The 17,998-nt window shown below is 43.6% G+C and overlaps 3 protein-coding genes across 3 annotated transcripts in view; 2 read left to right on the top strand and 1 right to left on the bottom strand.

Annotated features, from left to right (window-relative positions):
- Window positions 1-13,585, top strand: part of LOC116693448 (aldo-keto reductase family 1 member B1-like) — a 21,313-nt gene extending 7,728 nt beyond the window's left edge. Inside the window, exon 11 of the transcript XR_004332920.1 lies at window positions 13,574-13,585. The gene's annotated coding sequence lies outside the window, so the exon portion shown is untranslated. The remainder of the gene's footprint in view (window positions 1-13,573) is intronic.
- On the bottom strand, window positions 6-11,146 carry LOC116693402 (kelch-like protein 36). Its single transcript, XM_032522350.1, is given in 9 exon segments — window positions 6-779; window positions 1,841-1,998; window positions 2,451-2,675; window positions 3,348-3,653; window positions 3,831-4,052; window positions 4,741-4,863; window positions 9,615-9,806; window positions 11,070-11,119; window positions 11,122-11,146. Coding segments are annotated over 9 exon segments (1,836 nt in total). The 3' UTR covers window positions 6-244.
- Window positions 13,586-15,063: 1,478 nt separating the features above from the next.
- LOC116693471 (coactosin-like protein) overlaps window positions 15,064-17,998 on the top strand; it is a 13,385-nt gene continuing 10,450 nt past the window's right edge. The window contains exons 1-2 of the mRNA XM_032522473.1: window positions 15,064-15,468; window positions 16,354-16,436. Of these exons, the coding sequence (XP_032378364.1) occupies window positions 15,392-15,468; window positions 16,354-16,436 (160 nt within the window). The 5' untranslated portion in view covers window positions 15,064-15,391. The remainder of the gene's footprint in view (window positions 15,469-16,353; window positions 16,437-17,998) is intronic.

The following is a 17,998-nucleotide window of genomic DNA, read 5'->3' as shown; positions in this document are numbered from 1 at the left end:
AAAAATGGTAACCATTACTACCACTTCTCTTCTCTTTTTTGATGCTGCAGTTCCCCTGAGATTGTGAGAAAATGAATAGGGACATAACAAAATATGTAAGTTATTTAAAAAAAGATTTTGTATCAGAATTATGCATCAGGCTCTGTCTCAGCCAGAAGTCAGGCCCTGTATTTTTGGACATAGAGAAAGCCCCTCATCCCAGTTGCTACATGGGGTATAATCTTCCTTTGATCCCCTTTCCCTCCTAGTTCTTCTTCTCCGGGGAGGGGGATGATGGTAAGGGCTTCAACGTGCACACACATGCTGATGCCCCTGCGGTGCGATTCGGCAGGTCAGGTCCCCTAAGCCATGAGTTCATCCAAGGGTAGTACACCTGAGTGGCTCTGGAGAACACCATACCCTCCCAGCTGTAGCCCCCAAGCACAAAGATCCTGCCTTCCCAGACTGCCACCCCCGCCTCGCTGCTGGGCAGCAGCAGCGGTGACACCCGGGTCCACTGGCTGCTGTGAGGGCTGAAAGATTCCACTTCCAGGATGTCGAAGCGCTCAGTGGTGTCTGCGTTGTCATCGCTGCCCCCAATGGCGTAGATGAGGTGGTTAAGGGAGGCCATGCAATGCCAGCCCCGGGCCACAGACATGGGCTGCTGTTCGGCCCACACCTCCCCGTACCGGGACGGATAGCTCAGGAAGTCTCGGCGGTACGGGCCGATCTGGGAGTCGTGGCCGCCGGAGATGCAGACCACACCCTGGTAGATGGTCCCAGCATGGGCAAAAGTAGACCTAGAGAAGACAGGATTCAAAAAGCCAAACTTAGCACTGCAAAAAATCAACATCTATGACAAAGCTCCAGAGACTCTATAGTGGTGGACGCCTCACATCTTTTCCAGAGTTCAAAAAAGAAAAGAAAAAAAAAGCATGTGACAGTAGGGCTGGGCGAGGTATTTGATAAAGAATATGGTGATATTTCACCATATTCTTTATCAAATACCTCGATATCAATACTGCGGCGATAGTGTCGGGTTGACTACTGGTGCTTTCACAAAAAACTTTCAAAATAAGATTTTAGATCAACAAACATCAATAATGTGGATATAACGAGGAAGTGGGCGAGCGTAAACAATAGAACAGCTGGAACAGTCTGGTAAGTTCACCCTAACGCGCAGCAGCAGACAAACATTCAGGAGATTTTAAATATTACAATGTTAAATAGTATTATATGATCTGCTCGCCTGAACATCTCTCCTTCCTGCTCAGCAAATCCTCCATCATAACAGCATCATAACAGCATCATAACCGCATCATAACCGCATCATAACCGCATCATAACAGTATCATAACAGTATCATAACAACATCATAACAGCATCATAACAGCATCATAACAGCATTATAACAACATCATAACAGCATCATAACAGCATCATAACCGCATCATAACAGTATCATAACAACATCATAACAGCATCATAACAGCATCATAACAGCACTGGCTGTTAAAGGGAATGGGAGACGACCTCTGATTGGTTGTTAAAGGGAACTGGAGAGGACCTCTGATTGGTTGTTAAAGGGAATGGGAGAGGACGCCCAAAACACACCTCTGATTAATGAAGAGACAACGTCCAACCCTTTGGGACCATGCACCCGGTGCACCGACCCTTTTTACTGCTGTCAAATTCTGCTGGGATTTGGACACACCCTAAACGCAGCTGCACCATGTGCTTCACGCCATGACCTCAGATTGTTAAAATAGGGCCCTGTTGTCTACAGCCACACACACACACACACACACACACACACACACACACACACAGCAGCAGACCCAGTAGTAACATGTGGTCCTACCTGGGCAGTTCTGCCACGTAGGACCAGCTGTCCTCAGCGGGATGGTAAACCTCCACAGAGGACAACATTCCGGTGTCATTCCTCCCCCCCACGGCGATCAGGCACTCTCCCATCGCCCCCAGGTAAAAATCTGCTCGCCGCTCGTTCATTGGAGCACCCTGGGAAGGCATCAGAGTGTCAGTGTGTCTGGTGCACGCTGCTAACACAACCTACTATAGCAGCTGGAGGATTGGGAATCTTCTTTTACTCTCATGCCTCCTCACAGTTTGGTGTATTCTTTTCACAGAACATGACATACAAAATCAAAAATACATTTTAAGTGTTAGTGTGTAAAAGTTTCATATGAAATGTATTAAAGAGAAAAAGAGAAGAGAGAAACAGAAACAATTGCCTTATTTACAGTACAGACAAATGTTGTCCCCAGGATCACCCAGGTTAGACAGCAGGGCATTTCCAAGTCTGGTTTTATTCACATTCCCTTCTTGGCTGAATGCTCTGCTGCTTCTGTATGTATTTATTTCATTAGGATACTGCACATTAACCCATGTGTTGACAATTTAAACTGAGAAGTAGTGACAAGGAGAATGGAAGAGGCTCTTTGGTCCAGTACCGTGGTCCACTGGTTGTGGCGGGGGTCGTATCTGTGCAGGTTACAGGACGCGCCTCCACCGCTGTCCCGGGACGAGCTGCCGCCAGCAGTGAAGATGAAGCCCCCCAGCACTGCCAGGCGGTGCTGGCTCCGCCCCGACGGCATCGCCGTTTCCACCACCCAGTTTTTCTCATCACCGTCCATCCAGCAAACATTGGCGCTTAGCTCCTCTCCACGGTCTGACACCTGGGTAATAAAGGGGGGAGTTACAGGAATCCATGTTAGGGAGGGAGGGAGGGAGGGAGGGAGGGAGGAAGGTAAGGAGTGAGTGAGGGAGGGAGGAAGAGAGGAAGGGAGGGAGACAGTCAACTCACGATTCAATGCAGCTTATGATTTGATTTTCTCACAATTTGATCCGATTCAGGCTGTGACTAGGGCTGTAATATCTTACACAAAAAGTGCTGTGAAAGAAAATATTTGAAAACAAATATTCAATATGAACACATTTTCGGGCAAATAAATAAAGAATGTAAATAGTTACATTTGATTTTGATTCTCTCAAAATGAAGTCATCATTATTATCAAAGTAGACTCTTGCCAGACCCTCCTCCACAGCGCTGCGGAGGAGGGTCTGACTAGTTCACACAGCATAAAACGTGCTCTAGTTTATTGACATTTCTTTAAACCAATCACAATCATCTTTGGCAGACGGAACAACGATGCCTCTGCAACAATCCCGTAACTGAAACAAGGTTGATATAGAAGATATACTTTGATGATGTTCTATATCGACAACGTTTCATTTATGGGATTATGGGATTATGGGATTATCCCGGAATGCAGTGTGGACTAGTCAGACCTTCCTTTGCAGCGCTCTGACTGTCATCAAAGTGATCCGTCACCATCACACATGGGTACCTCTCCTCCAATCAGCAGTAGGCGCTCTACACCCCCCCTTGGCGTGCTGTGCCCTGTTTGCAGGAGCGGCTGTGCGCTGGGCCTGGCGTGATAGGCCTCAGCTTCCTCCAGCTGGGCCCTGCAGCTGGCATCCTCCCCCAGCAGGGCCCGTACCGCCGGCAGCACTCGGCCCATCAGGTCCTCCGCCGGCACCAGGGGGAGGCGGATGTGGGAGAGGAGCTGAGCGGCGTGGGCCGTCCGCTCAGGAGTCTGGCTGAGCCACTGCAGGGTGGCCTGGAGAAGGGCCTCCTCGCTGTCATGCTGAACCTGAAGAGGACCAGAGGAGCTCAGATACTTACTGATATCTGTATTTATATTCTAACAAGTATCTGCAATACAACAATACTACAAATAACTCCAATTTCAACTAGCTAGACTACAAATGTAACTAAAGATCAAGAATAAGTGTTCAATGTCAACACATAAACAACGTAGAATAATTACCTGGCTACTGGAGAGGTAGGACGCCAGTTTGTGCAAAGGAATGCTGTGAGAGAAGTCGGGGGTGAAGGAGAGCGTGGCGAAGCGTGCGAGGACGAAGCTGTCGATGCAGGTCTCCAGGGGCTTCAGGCTGTAGAGCAGCGCCAGGCCCTGCAGGTGCAGGTAGTTGTCCTCACTCAGCTCCTCCTCCAGGTACTTGCAGCAGAAATCCACCACTGGACCCACCTGAACAACAGCAGCCCACAGGTCTTTTTAATAATTCATCATAATAAATCCTAATTTTAATCTCCTAACAATTTCATGGGGAACATTAAGCATTTTTTAGCACTATAGAAACTATGAATAACTTCACTTGCCACCGCCAACCTTGCCCACGTTTTACGCCGGAATTTTTTGTCCCTTTTGGGTTTTCTTTTTATTACAATACTGCACAATATATTATGCACAATACTGCGCAATCCATCCATCCATCCATCCATCTTCGACCGCTTATACTGCACAATATTGCACAATATTTTTTTTAATATTCAGCTTGCGAAACAAGATGTTTTGAATGTCATAGCCTACTTGTTTTGCTTAATGTGTTAATTCTATCATGGCTAAGGAACTTTTTTGGCAACTTATATCGACCAAACAGTAAGTGAGAAGACTTCATTCATTCATGTAATAATACAGTCAAAATATTTTAATTTTTTGGTTAACTAAAAGCACATCAATAAACTCTACATGTCTGGTCCTTGATGGGATTCTTATTTCCAGCGTGGCCCTTAGTGAAATAGAGTTCGACGGATGCAGCAACGGTGCCCTTGAAAAATAGAAAGTGGAAATCCGGCAAGTGAGAGACGCACCAGATGTCCCAGCACCGGACATCCGAAACATATATATCTAGACAAAGAAAGGGCCCCGTTTTAACCTGCAGAAAGTGGGCAGCTTCCAGCACATGTTCAATGTTTTCTTCAACCAATGGCAGCTTTCCGGTGTACAGTGAGTCCACTACAGTCTTCAGACCGACGTAGGACATGCCAACCAGCTCCACCTGCCAACAGGAAGACAACAATGGAGGTTAATCAGAAGTGGGACATGTGATAATGTCTGCTTACGCCACCGACTACACATTTATCTTAACCCTCGTGTTTTCCTTGGGTCAAAATAGTTTGAATAGCAACAAACAATGAAAAAATGTCTAAAACTTTGGAAAAAGCACCAAAAAAGCATGCAAAACATTAAAAAAGTGGCAATCAGTCCTTACCTAGGTACTGTCAGGGCCCTCATACTCTGCTCCTGACTGGCTAGTAGTCCTTACCTAGGTACTGTCAGGACCCTCATACTCTGCTTCTGACTGGCTAGTAGTCCTTAAATGATGTTGTAAAGCAACAGTCTGAATTGCAGAGACTGGACTTTAAGGAACTGCTGGACACCGTCAGCTCTCTAAACGCAAATGTGTTTATCAGTGGCCCTATACCGTCAGTCAGAAGAGGAATGAGAGATTCAGCCGACTGTGGGCACTAAACAAATGGCTTTCAACTGAATTCCGTCCACTCACTGCAGTTCATTGACAATTTAAACATTTTCTGGGAGCGCAGACATCTTTTTAAAGCAGATAGACTTTCCCTTAACAAGCCAGGATGTAAAGCTGTTCACCTCTAATCTGCTTTACTTTCTGCGCTACACATTGCCAAGGACACGAGACAAGACGAATCAAACAAAAGGAAGACCACAACGTGTGGCAGTGATCCACCACAGCCCCCACCTGACGCAAGATTTGACCCTGGGACACCACAGAGCACAGATACAACCTCAACTCCTCTTTTCACCCATCCAGCACCCCCTAACACTCTCCCAACCCCAAATCCTTTGAGGAGCCATCGCTGTCTCCACTCACCCTTTCCCCTCTTTCCCCTACCCCCATGTTGGAGTTCACTGACCACATGAATCACCTGGTAGATGCTGGAACCAATTTACACCCCTTCCTTCCCCCATCTCTCAACCCCTGGCAAAATAAAACGCCGGGTTCACCCCGTTTAGTAAAACGCCGGCTCCTCTGCCAGGAAGTAAACTTTCCACTCAGACTGATGGACGCTTGTGTGCAAAATCCAGTAAGCAGGACCTGATATGTGCCGGCCTTGGCTCAGGCCTAGTGACACTCATGACTTTTTCCAAGACAAGCCCGGGCCCTGTGGATACTCTTCCTCAATTTCGTTGTTATAGGTAATAGGAAAAGAATGGTGAATAAGCACTTAACTGCAAACTTAGCAAATTTGGCATCCATTCCTCGTCAGCTACAGCCTGTCCCAAAAATGACAACACACTACACACTAGCTTTACTAAACGTCAGGTCTTTGGCAGAAAAATCATTTTATCAATGATTTTATTATCAAACACAATCTAGATTTTATGTTTTTAACTGAAACCTGGTTAACCATAACAACAGCGCTGCTGTTCTCATCGAGTCAGCTCCCCCTAACTTCAGTTTTATGGTGAGAATAGTGAATAAGAAGGAGGTGGAGTCGCCCATTTTGCTTAATGACTCATTCCACTGTCGCAAATATGTATGGAAAGTTTGCTTCTTTTGAATATGTGCTCTTCAATAAGATCTTCCCCTCAAGCGATGTTTCTAATATCTACAGCCACCTAATATTGTGCAACCTTCATTGATGACTTCACTGAACTGCTGTCTATAACTGGATTAACTCTGATTGTGTATCATTGCGGGTGATTTTAACATCATTTGTTGACACCCCCAGGACAGGGGGACCAAAGAGCTGTGTTGTGTTTTTTGAGAACTATGACTGCTCAGCATGTACGGAGCCCACTCACAATAAGGGCACACTCTGGACTTGATTGTCTCAAAGGGTCTGAACATTTCCAAGGTTGTGGTGACTGACTTGCTCTCTCGATCATTCCTGTGTTTTCTTTAACGGCACTATCTCTGTGCCAAAAGTGTCCAAACAAAGATATCAGAAAACGGTACATCACTGAAAACCCAGTGAAACATTTATTCGCTTTTCTCCTCCCCACACCCGCCCTCTCTGGGCTATCAGTCAGTGAGCTTGTAGACATTTCAACTGTAAAATTACAAATGTTATTGATGCCATTGCTCCCACTAAGGTCAAAGTTGTCTCTGGTAAGAAAAGATCTCCATGGAAAATGTCCTACTGGTGAAACAGAAAAAAGAGTGGTAGAAAGCTGAACGAAGGTGGCGAACAAATCTCCTGGTCCTTAATACACCTATAAAGAAGACTTCGCATATAATTTGGAACTGAGGAATGCAAGAAGTCCTTCTTCTCTGATATTATCTCTAGAACAATATAATTCACGTGCTTGTTTGCTACTGTTGATAGGTTAACAAACCCCCAGTACCAGTAGCATCTGAACTTTTTATCTACCAAGGCCTGCAATGACTTTGCCTCCTTCTCAAAGACAAAATTCTGAAGATTACAAACAGTCAGTGCCTCCATATCAAGTTCAGGACATGTGTTTGCCACGTTTCAAGCAAAACTAGTTCCAATATGACAGAATTTCACACAATCAACCATACAAACCTGGAGGACATTATCAACATCTGAAAACCTCGACCTGTTGCCTTGATATCTAGCAACGGGACTTTTCAAAAATGTTTCCAATTGTTTGACTTCTGATCTTCTACAGATGTGAACACATCTCTTCTTTCAGGAATCTTTCCACAGGCCCTGAAACTGCAGTAATCAAGCCACTCTTAAAAAGAACAAGTCACTAATGAGCAACTATAGGCCAATATCAAACCTTCCGTTTTTAAGTAAATCATGAAAAAGTAGTCTTTCAACAACTCAACCATTTCTTGTCACTAAGCAACAGTTTTGATACCTTTCAGTCGGGTTTCCGACCACACCACAGCACTGAAACGGCTCTTGTCAAACGTCTTATAATGACATCCACCTTAACACAAATTGGCAAAATTTCAATCTTAGTATTACTTGATCTCAGTGCTGCATTTGACACGGTCGACCATGACATATCTAGACCGATTGGAAAACTGGGTAGGACTTTCTGGCTTAGTACTAAACGGTTTGAATCCTACCTAAAGAATAGGGATTACTTTGTGTCAATAGGTAATTATACATCTGAGCGTACCAATTTAACTGCGGAGTTCTGCAAGGCTCCATTCTGGGGCCTCTTCTGTTTAACATCTACATGCTCCACTGGCTCAGATTATGGAAAAACACCATAAGTCTCCATAGTTATGCGACGACACACACAAATTTACATAACCTTATCGCCAGGGGACTATAGTCATACAAAAAATGACTACTGCATCAACAAATAACGACTGATGTGCAGAAAACAATTCTGAAATTAATGAAGGAAAAACTAGGTGTTGTTTTTGGGAAAAAAGAGAACGATTAAAAGTCTGCGCTCAGCTTCAACAACATGTAAAACAAACAGACAAAGCCAGAAATCTGGGTGTAGTCATGGACTCAGACCTGAACTTTAACAGCCACTAAGACAATTACAAAGTCAGCCTACTATCACCTAAAGAACATATCAAGGGTTAAAGGACTTATGTGTCAACAGGACTTGGAAAAACTGGTCCATGCTTTCATCTTCAGTAGACTTGCTACTGTAACGGGTCTTTACAGGTCTCCCTAAAAAATCAATCAGCACAGCTGCAGCCGATTCAGACGCTGCTGCTCGAGTCCTCACTAAGACCAGAGACTGGATCACATCACTCCAGTTCTGGTCTTTACACGCTGGCTTCCTGTGTCTCAAAGATTGATTTCAAGTACTCTTGCTAGTTTATAAATCCCTTAACGGTTTATTCCAAAATACATTTCTGATCTGCTACTACACTATGACCCCCCCAGACCTCTCAGGTCATCTGGACAGTCTACTTTCTGTCCCCAGGTCAGAACTAAACAGGGGTGAAGCAGCTTTCATTTTCTATGCTCCTTATCTTGAATAAACTCCCAGAAACCTGTAGATCCGCTGCTACTCTCATGTTCTTTTAAATCAAGGCGAAGACCTTTCTTTTTGATGCTGCCTTTCTTTAAATGCTCATTTCTTTCTTATGCTGCACTGTAACTTTTATTCTTGTGTTTTATGTGTCCTAATGTTTCTATTTGTTTTTAACTGTCTATTCATGTGTCTTATTGATTTTTAATGCTTATGACTTTTAAACTGTTTGTACTGTTTGTTTCTTTTTTAATGATTTTTGTGTAAGCACTTTGAATTGCCCTTTGCTGAAATGTCTATACAAATAAGCTGCCTTGCCTTGCCTTGCCTTACCTAGGTACTGTCAGGACCCTCATACTCTGCTTCTAACTGGCTAGTATTCCTTACCTAGGTACTGTCAGGACCTCATACTCTGCTTCTGACGGCTAGTATCCTTACCTAGGTACTGTCGGGCCTCATACTCTGCTTCTGACTTGGCTAGTAGTCCTTACCTAGGTACTGGTCCAGGGCCCTCATACTCTGCTTCTGACTGCTAGTAGTCCTTACCTAGGTACTGTCAGGGCATGCCCTCATACTCTGCTTCTGACTGGCTAGTATCCTTACCTAGGTACTGTCAGGGCCCTCATACTCTGCTTCTGACTGGCTAGTATCCTTACCTAGGTACTGTCAGGACCCCCATAAACTCTGCTTCTGACTGGCTAGTATCCTTACCTAGGTACGGTCGGGCCCTCATACTCTGCTCCTGACTGGCTATAGGTCCTTACCTAGGTACTGTCAGGGCCCTCATACTCTGCTTCTGGATTCCCCAGTGTAGAAACATTTATATGTTATATATAGTTTACAGTATATGCTCCGTACCTCCTCCTGGTGTTGCTCCCTCATGCCCAAGGTGAACATGGCGTGGAAGTATGGGCTGGAGAGGGCCAGCAGGGCCCGGTGAGCAGGGATCCGCTGCTTGTCAGCCACCAGCACCACATCACAGAAGTGGCCGCGCTTCCGCTGCTTGTTGAGGCCCCGCAACACATCCTCAGCATTCCTTAAGGACCACACCTGCCAGCACAACACGTCTGCTGAAAGTCTTCTATTCCTGCTCTGCTTCAACTTTCATTTTCTAGTCATAATTCTTTTGTCTTTATTTTTTCTATAAGAACTATAAGTATCTGTATCAGTGTCTCTGTGTCTCATCCGGCAGCGGCAGAGGGCCCGTCTATCCGAGGTTTCTGCCTGTAAAAAGACGTTTTTTCTCGCCACTGTTGTGCCACGTGCTTGTTCCTGGGACACTGTTACTGTAGGTCTTTGTCAATTATAGAGCGGTCTAGACCTGTTCTATCTGTAAATTATAGAGAGGTCTAGACCTGTTCTATCTGTAAATTATAGAGCGGTCTAGACCTGCTCTATCTGTAAATTATAGAGCGGTCTAGACCTGCTCTATCTGTAAATTATAGAGCGGTCTAGACCTGCTCTATCTGTAGATTATAGAGAGGTCTAGACCTGCTCTATCTGTAAAGTGTCCTGAGATAACTTGTGTTGTGATTTGACACTGTCAATAGGTAATAAAAGGTAATAAAATCATATTGCATATATATATATATATATATTTATTGCAATATATCGCAAAAAGTTTAAAATCTCAATAATAAAGAGGGGCCCCTGGTGATTCCAACCACCTATAGTCTTCATGCATTTTGAAAAGATAAAAAAAACTACATATTAAACTCGTGCCATCAGACAGAGTCATTTGAAAGATTGTCAAATTAGACAACAATTCTACACGTAGGGGCATTAAAGGTAGCTGAACTTCACAGCATTACTGGCTTTATTTAGATGGCCTGTCCCTGTGTTGGTTGTGTTATGCAATCAATAATTTTATTATTGATAGGCCTCAAGGACATGCATAATGAGTTTTGGTGCAAAACACAGAATGTAAAATTAACTGTTTACAAGAAAACCTTTTATCATAGGTGCTGCTCACTACAAATAACTCAAAAATAAATGTTCTAATTGAATAAAAATGTAGAGAGACATTGACATGTACACACTCTGACTGTCTTCTGAGATTCTGGTATTTTAATAAAGTCCTTAATAATCTGACCAGTGGAGATGAAACATTCCATGAACATTATTCTGTGCATTGACATAGCAGCTGGCTAAGCAGTCAGAATGGAACATGTCCATAGAAGACTTTACAGTAGTGTCCTGAAACACTGTCCTGCCTCAGCCTCACTGTCTCTCTCGCACCCTCACAACCCCACACACCACACCACACACACCACACACACACCCACACACACACCCACCACACACACACACGACCTTGGATTCACTGTATTTGGATTCACTGTCATTGGATTCACTGTCATGTTCTGCTGGGGCCGGGTTGGCATCATCATCTAAAGGACACACACCAACACCACACACACACCACACACACACCACAACACACAAAGTATTGCAATATTAGTGTATAACAACTCTGCTAACGCTATGTGCTCCATTCCTAGTAGCTAATGAATCCCCCTCTCAGGAGTGACCTGCAGTAGCTACATGTAGCTTAATGGACATTTAACGTTGCTCCCCTTTTTCTATGCTTGTGATTTGACACCACACACACACACACACACACACACACACACACACACACACACACACACACACACACACACACACACACACACCACACACACACACACACACACACGACCACACACACACACACAGTGCTTACATTTGGACGTGTCGTGGAGCAGAAGGTGTCTGAGGAGGAAACCCTGGGACTCTTGCTAGCGCATTTTGACACAAGAGGACAAGCAGCTGTCCTTTTTTTGACAATGAGACTTTTTTGGAACTGCACCGCTTCCCGGAACAGTCTCTTGTAACACAGTTACTTCTCACAGATACATATTCCTGTACATACAGTTTATTAGAACACAGAAAGAGCTCAACAATGCAGAACATCGCCAGCTAGCCTCAACACATGGGCTTCCGGTTTGTGTTTTCAAAATAAAAGATGATATCTAATAAAAGTGCAGACTAAAACACTGGAGGGATAATCAAACAGTCTCTGGTGATGATGAGAAGTACATGTGTGAATGTCTACGGTACAACACAACAAGCCCCAAACCCTGACTGTGTTAAAGCTTCGTATGGGGGTTCTAGTTGTTGTTGAAAAAATTCAATTTTTTTTGTATAAGTTAAAAAATATTTTTAAAACATTGTTTTGCCAAAGTCATGTCATAATGTGTTTTGATAAATGTAAAGAAAGGACGCTGCTAACAGGAACCACTGGTATATCAAAATGTAACATTAAGCTATTTTCACTTGGAATATGATCACACCAATATTTCTGTCATTTTATTTTGAAGCCCAAACATTGATGTTGCGGTAGATGTTTAAAAAGGAACATTCAAGACTGGCAATGTCACGGATCGTTTTAAATCCCTGGATCTAGCTCAGGCGCTGAAGCTCTCCTTCTAATGAGCTCGGATGTAACATAAGGAGTCCACACTGCAGACACTGCAGAGACCAACACCAGAGGACAACCTGACTGGAGTTGGTTCTTGCATTGCCCTGGAATCATAATAATATACGGTCTATGCTCTGGACTCATAATAATATACGGTCTATGCTCTGGAATCATAATAATATACGGTCTATGCTCTGGACTCATAATAATATACGGTCTATGCCCTGGACTCATAATAATATACGGTCTATGCCCTGGACTCATAATAATATACGGTCTATGCCCTGGACTCATAATAATATACGGTCTATGCCCTGGACTCATAATGGGCCCTGAAGACAACGCTGGATTTTGTTGCACATTTCTATGGTTAAGGAAAAAAAGACAGACAAAAAAATGACACAATGAGAGACACTAACCATAGAGACAAACCTTAGGAAAACAGGTGCAAGTAAGCAACAAAAAAGAAGAAATGTGGCTAAAAATATCCTGTACATAATATAGGCGTACCATTGCTGGGATGATGGAGAGACGAAGTATGATGATGACGTCACAGTAGACCGGCAAAAACTGGGATTAAACTATTCCACTATTCTATTATGTAACCATGTAAAAAAATATTTCCCCAATTACCTCAAAATAATGTCGTCTATTAGTTGTTAAATTGCGGAGGAAGGCATACATCTAAAATGATGTAGATGATCCAGAGGACCACATCTGAATGAGTCCAGATTATCAAACCACTGGAGAAAAGCATTCTGGGACTCTTGAAATAGGTTTTCCAGGCTTTGTGAGTTTTCTGTTGGACAACATGAGTCATGACATCATCTCTATGGAGAACATGTTCCAAACGCTCTGTGAACCTCGTCTAGGAACACCTGTCGACGTGTGTAATCCCCAGTGGAGATGACCGTGTCCTCTCTGTACTCTGTCATACCACTGACATGCATGGAAGCACATAACTCTTCTCTAGGAGTAGTGTCCGCAAGATTACTCACTTAATGCACAAGTGTGTGCATTTGTGTGTGTGTGTGTGTGTGTGTGTGTGTGTGTGTGTGTGTGTGTGCTTGAGTGTTGTTATTTGTATTTCTTTGTGTGTTTGTTAAGAAATACATTCTTAATATGTCAAAATTGTACTTATATATTGGTAAGGACCCCATTGAAACCGAGTCCATCTCAAGGGATTATTCCCAATAAAGGATTTTAAAGGATGGACACACAGAATCATGATTTCCTAATTGTTCACTGTTGGTCTTTTCTCTCCCTTTAACAGACTGGTCAACCTGTTGTACTGTTCACACCTGAGTCACTGGCATTTGATTGTTTGGACCAGCAGGTGGCGTGGTGATGCCAGGACAGACCAGCCAGAGGGACAGAGCCCAGACCACCACCCCAGGTAGGTGGTGGTCGTCCTCATCAGTGTCAGTCATCAGACAGAGCCGCTGGAGCTGGACTCAGGTCTACCTGCTGGAGCCTACTGATACGTCATCCAGTGCTTCCTGTAGTCTACCCTAGACTGCACATTATTACTAGTAACAGTCTATGTGGTCTACACATCCAACCCCTGCCCCTGGCTCTCAGATACTGAATTGTGTAGTTGTATTTGAGTGTACAGTAACACTATAGTCTTGTGTTGTAGGCCTAAATTGTTAATAATGTTGCAATGAACAGCATATCACAATATTTGTCTTGTACCCCAGTACTTGTTGTACTGTATAACCTAGTATAGGCTATGCGTGTGTGTATTTAAAAACAAAGGACAAATCTTAACATTTTAACTTAATGGAAATGAAACTATGAAACACCATTTGTGGATTTTAATACCTCTGCACTGTCAAAGTTGCACAATTTAGCCATGTAAAACCGGAAGTTCATGTATTTGCCTTCAGAATAAAACAATGAATCAGCTCTGTAAAGAAGAATTAATTAATTGGTATTAAAAAGCAAACTATTTGTGCATCCACAAATATATAATCCCTCCTGGAATGTCTCAGATATCCTCATTTAATGCATCTTCAAATTTTACTCTTCTATCGGTGTTGGTAATTAATTGTCATGTTTAATGAGGATTACTTTTACTTACTCTTGACACCAGAAGGAATTCCAACATCTCCGTCTCTCCCCATGTTCCTACCTTTTCCCTGAAGTGTTTCTAATGTGGACAGAATGAATAACCATTCGGTGTAACCAGTAGCAAAAGAAAGTTCAGATTCCATGCAGCCAGAATAAAGTATGTTTATTTGAAATGATTTTCAAATTATTTTCTTTCTGAAATCAGTTCAGTGTACAATGAATATGTTGTGTAGGCAGAAACAAATAATTTCTCCCCCGAAGCTGTCTTTTCCCTCACAGACGCCTAGAAATAATACTGCTCATGAAGATACTAGTCTGTCAAATTAATGAGAAAACATATTATTAAAAGGAAATAGTAAGTTGCTACACCAGTTTTTTTTAAAGGTAATGCTTCTAAGGCCTAGGATCGTTTTAATAAAAAAATAAGTTATGACGTACATGCTAAATGTATCATTGCCTTTAGACATTTGTATGTGAATAATTAATGTTACAACGGTGTTTTGGCTGCAGCCATTCTCGACATGTTTGTTGTACTTTATTTTGAAAGTCCTTACCGGAAAATGAAGTTGCATGTTGTGGCTCCCTTGACAACGGCCCTCATTAACCATTCACAGGGAGAAGGTGAATTCAGCGTCAGGGGGACTTCTCTCTCTCTCTCTCTCTCTCTCTCTCTCTCTCTCTCTCTGCCCTGGTCTGCCTGTCTGGTTCTGCCTGCCTGTCTGCCTGTCCTGCCTGTCTGCCTGTCTGTCTGCCTGCCTGTCTGCCTGTCTGTCTGCCTGTCTGTCTGTCTGTCTGCGGGCAACCTGATCGACTTGCATCACCAACGCCCATAAAGCAGCAATTTACAGGAAATAAACGTAGCTGCTAGAACGAGAGCCGCCTCGTCCCGTTACATCCGACCGGCTCGTTGTTCCCGTGCAGTGGTCGTGATTTTGGAGTGAAGCCTATTGTGTAGCGTTATCAGTTATAGTTCTCTGATGTATTACATCGACTGTATAAGTTAGCTGATTTATTGCTGTGTAACGTTAGCTAGCTCTCCCTGATTTGGACTGATACGACGTGGTCTGCGACTGTTTGACCGTCTGACGTTAACCGAACAATGGCAACCCAGATCGATAAAGAGGCTTGCAGAGAAGCTTACAACCAGGTCAGGGACGACAACACGGACACCAACTGGTGAGTGTGCGGACACGGTTACTTAGCCATACTCCGTTAAAGATTGTGACTGATGAATATTTCCTTGCACATTTGAAAAAGTAACTGTTTTCATGAATGGACCTTATCTGAATAACGAAAAGGCACTAGCCATTATTCACTTCGGCAACCATAAAGTACATTAATCTGTCCGTTTTTCGATCAAATTCACAAAACGCTAGCGTGTTGCCGCCCACTGCGCCGTCTTTTCTGTGGCGAAGGGTGCTAAAATAAGAGGCGTACCTTTTGATAAAACTTTACATTTCATTTAAATAAGCGCACTTTGACTAACTAGATACATGCCGAATTGAAGACTGAATCATAAACACATGAAAAATGTAATGCGCTGTATGTTATGCCTAATGCACGTCTGCATGTACCCAATGCAACTTTAAATTGCTCGATATTTTAAAGTAGTTCGACCTTCTTCCTCTGAATACGCACTAGAATGGCACATCGGGGTTTGGCTGTAACGCAAACGTGAAACCCTGATTGCAATGCTGTAGCGTAGGACATGATCGTTGGCTGAAACACATGCAGGGTGCAGTGTCCTGTCCTGGATGATCCCATCTAGCTGATATCTATTCTGGTTATTTAGCGGTCACACACGGCACAGTTCTCCTCAGGCCCAGCGGGGCTGAAGTAATGTCCTTTGTCCTGTATTCAGAGAGGAGAACGTTATAGCACTGACACTTACACATGGCGGACACACAGCTCCCACATTGCACGGGTGTTAAGCGTTTTGTGTATTGCTTCATTCTGCAAAATGGGCCTGCTGTGCACATAATGGAACTGTTGTGAATCAACAGATGATGACACTGGATAATACATGGAGTAATAATGCACGGTGTATTCTGCATCTTCCAGGACTGTGTTTAAATATGAGGGCTCCATGATCGTGCCTGCAGGACAAGGGGCGGACTATGAGGACTTCAAGAGGATGTGCACAGGTAAAGAGGAGATTTTATTGAAATATTCCACCCTGGTTTTTATCCAAGCCTGGCCAGTGTAATGCGTTTGTTTGCGTGCGCGTGTGTGCGTGCGCGCGCGCGCGCGCGTGTGTGTGTGTGTGTGTGTGTGTGTAAACAGCCTACATGCCCCACAGCTTGACTTGGCAGGACACTAATCTTTTAAGGCTCTGTCACCCATTGGCCTTGGGCCTTGCAGCCTAACTACACTGTCAAAGCACTTACCACTGTATGCATTGCATAATCTGTTGGTTTTACAATATCCAGTGCATGGTTTTTACAAGGTGAAACATTTAAGGTCAATCTTTTGAATAGCAGCACAAAATAGTTTCCTGGTAAAACTATTTGCTCTGGGAACATGTAGAAGCCAACTCAAGTTCTCAAAACCAAAGAAGCGAAACATACATGATTAAGAACTGTGTGTGTGTGTGTGTGTGTGTGTGTGTGTATTCACTGCACAGCACCGTGCTATCTATCTGCATGGAACCCATTTTTGTTCATCCCAAAGAGAGGAAAAGGAGAATGATGCTTAATGAATCCCAGTGAGCTAATCGAACTAAAGGGTGCTGGCTTGCTGTAGAAAAACTAAATCTCCCACTGTGTAATGTCCCCTCTTCTGCTCAGATGTTGGGTGTGGCTCTTTCGGATGCTTGCTCTTGTTGTCTTTAAATCTTGCTGCCTCGGGCCTGTACTTTTTTTTTCTTTTTCTTCCTGATGTTTCAGAGCTCACATTCCTATGTTGAAATAACTCATTTATCACCATGCTTTACTGCAGTCTGGTGGTGCGTTTGCCATTGGTTCCTGTTCAGAGATGACACACACACACACACACACAGACACTATCAGACATGTTACTGTCTGTGGGCTTGTTTTCCTTATTTAGCAGTGAAGTTGTAACTCTGGGTGGAGGAGGAGGAGCTGATGATGCACACAGCTCAGCGACTGAGGCTTGAAGAGGACGGCTCCCTTTCAATATTGAAGTTGAAGTGATCCAGTGGCAGGAAGTAGAAACAGATGAATTACGGCATGTACAACCTCCTAGATCAATGCAAGAGGATACTGCATGCAGGGCAGGACATGTTCTAAATCCTTTCTTTTTCTGCTCAAACAATAACAACCAATAACTTGTTTAATAAATGATTCATTATGGATCACCAAACTGTCGGCTTATGATCAATTGAGTCGCGAATGTCCCCTGATAAGAAGTTTCCCAGTTTTCTCAAGTCTTCAAAATAGATTTGTAGTGTTGTAACCATGTTGGCGACGTTGCTCTAGGGGTGGCAGTGTAGGCTGCAATGACTGATGATGAGTTTGGTACAAACATTGATTGTCCCCACTGACTTTTCCTCTAGTGCCACCATAACGTTATTATTTTGGATTTTGAAACCCTTTTTGTCGGGGGTTAGGGTTATTAATAACTCGGTTCAGGTATTCTAGATCCCCAGAGGATGGATCCTAATGACTTCAGGTAGGAAAGTCTGCACGATTGGAAAGTAGCATCTCTGACTAACTCCTACCCTGTCCTCAGTGCCCCCCCCCCCCCC

The sequence above is a fragment of the Etheostoma spectabile genome, chromosome 8 (assembly GCF_008692095.1).
Source record: "Etheostoma spectabile isolate EspeVRDwgs_2016 chromosome 8, UIUC_Espe_1.0, whole genome shotgun sequence".
Lineage (NCBI taxonomy): Eukaryota > Metazoa > Chordata > Actinopteri > Perciformes > Percidae > Etheostoma > Etheostoma spectabile.
This window is presented reverse-complemented; position numbering and strand designations above follow the sequence as displayed.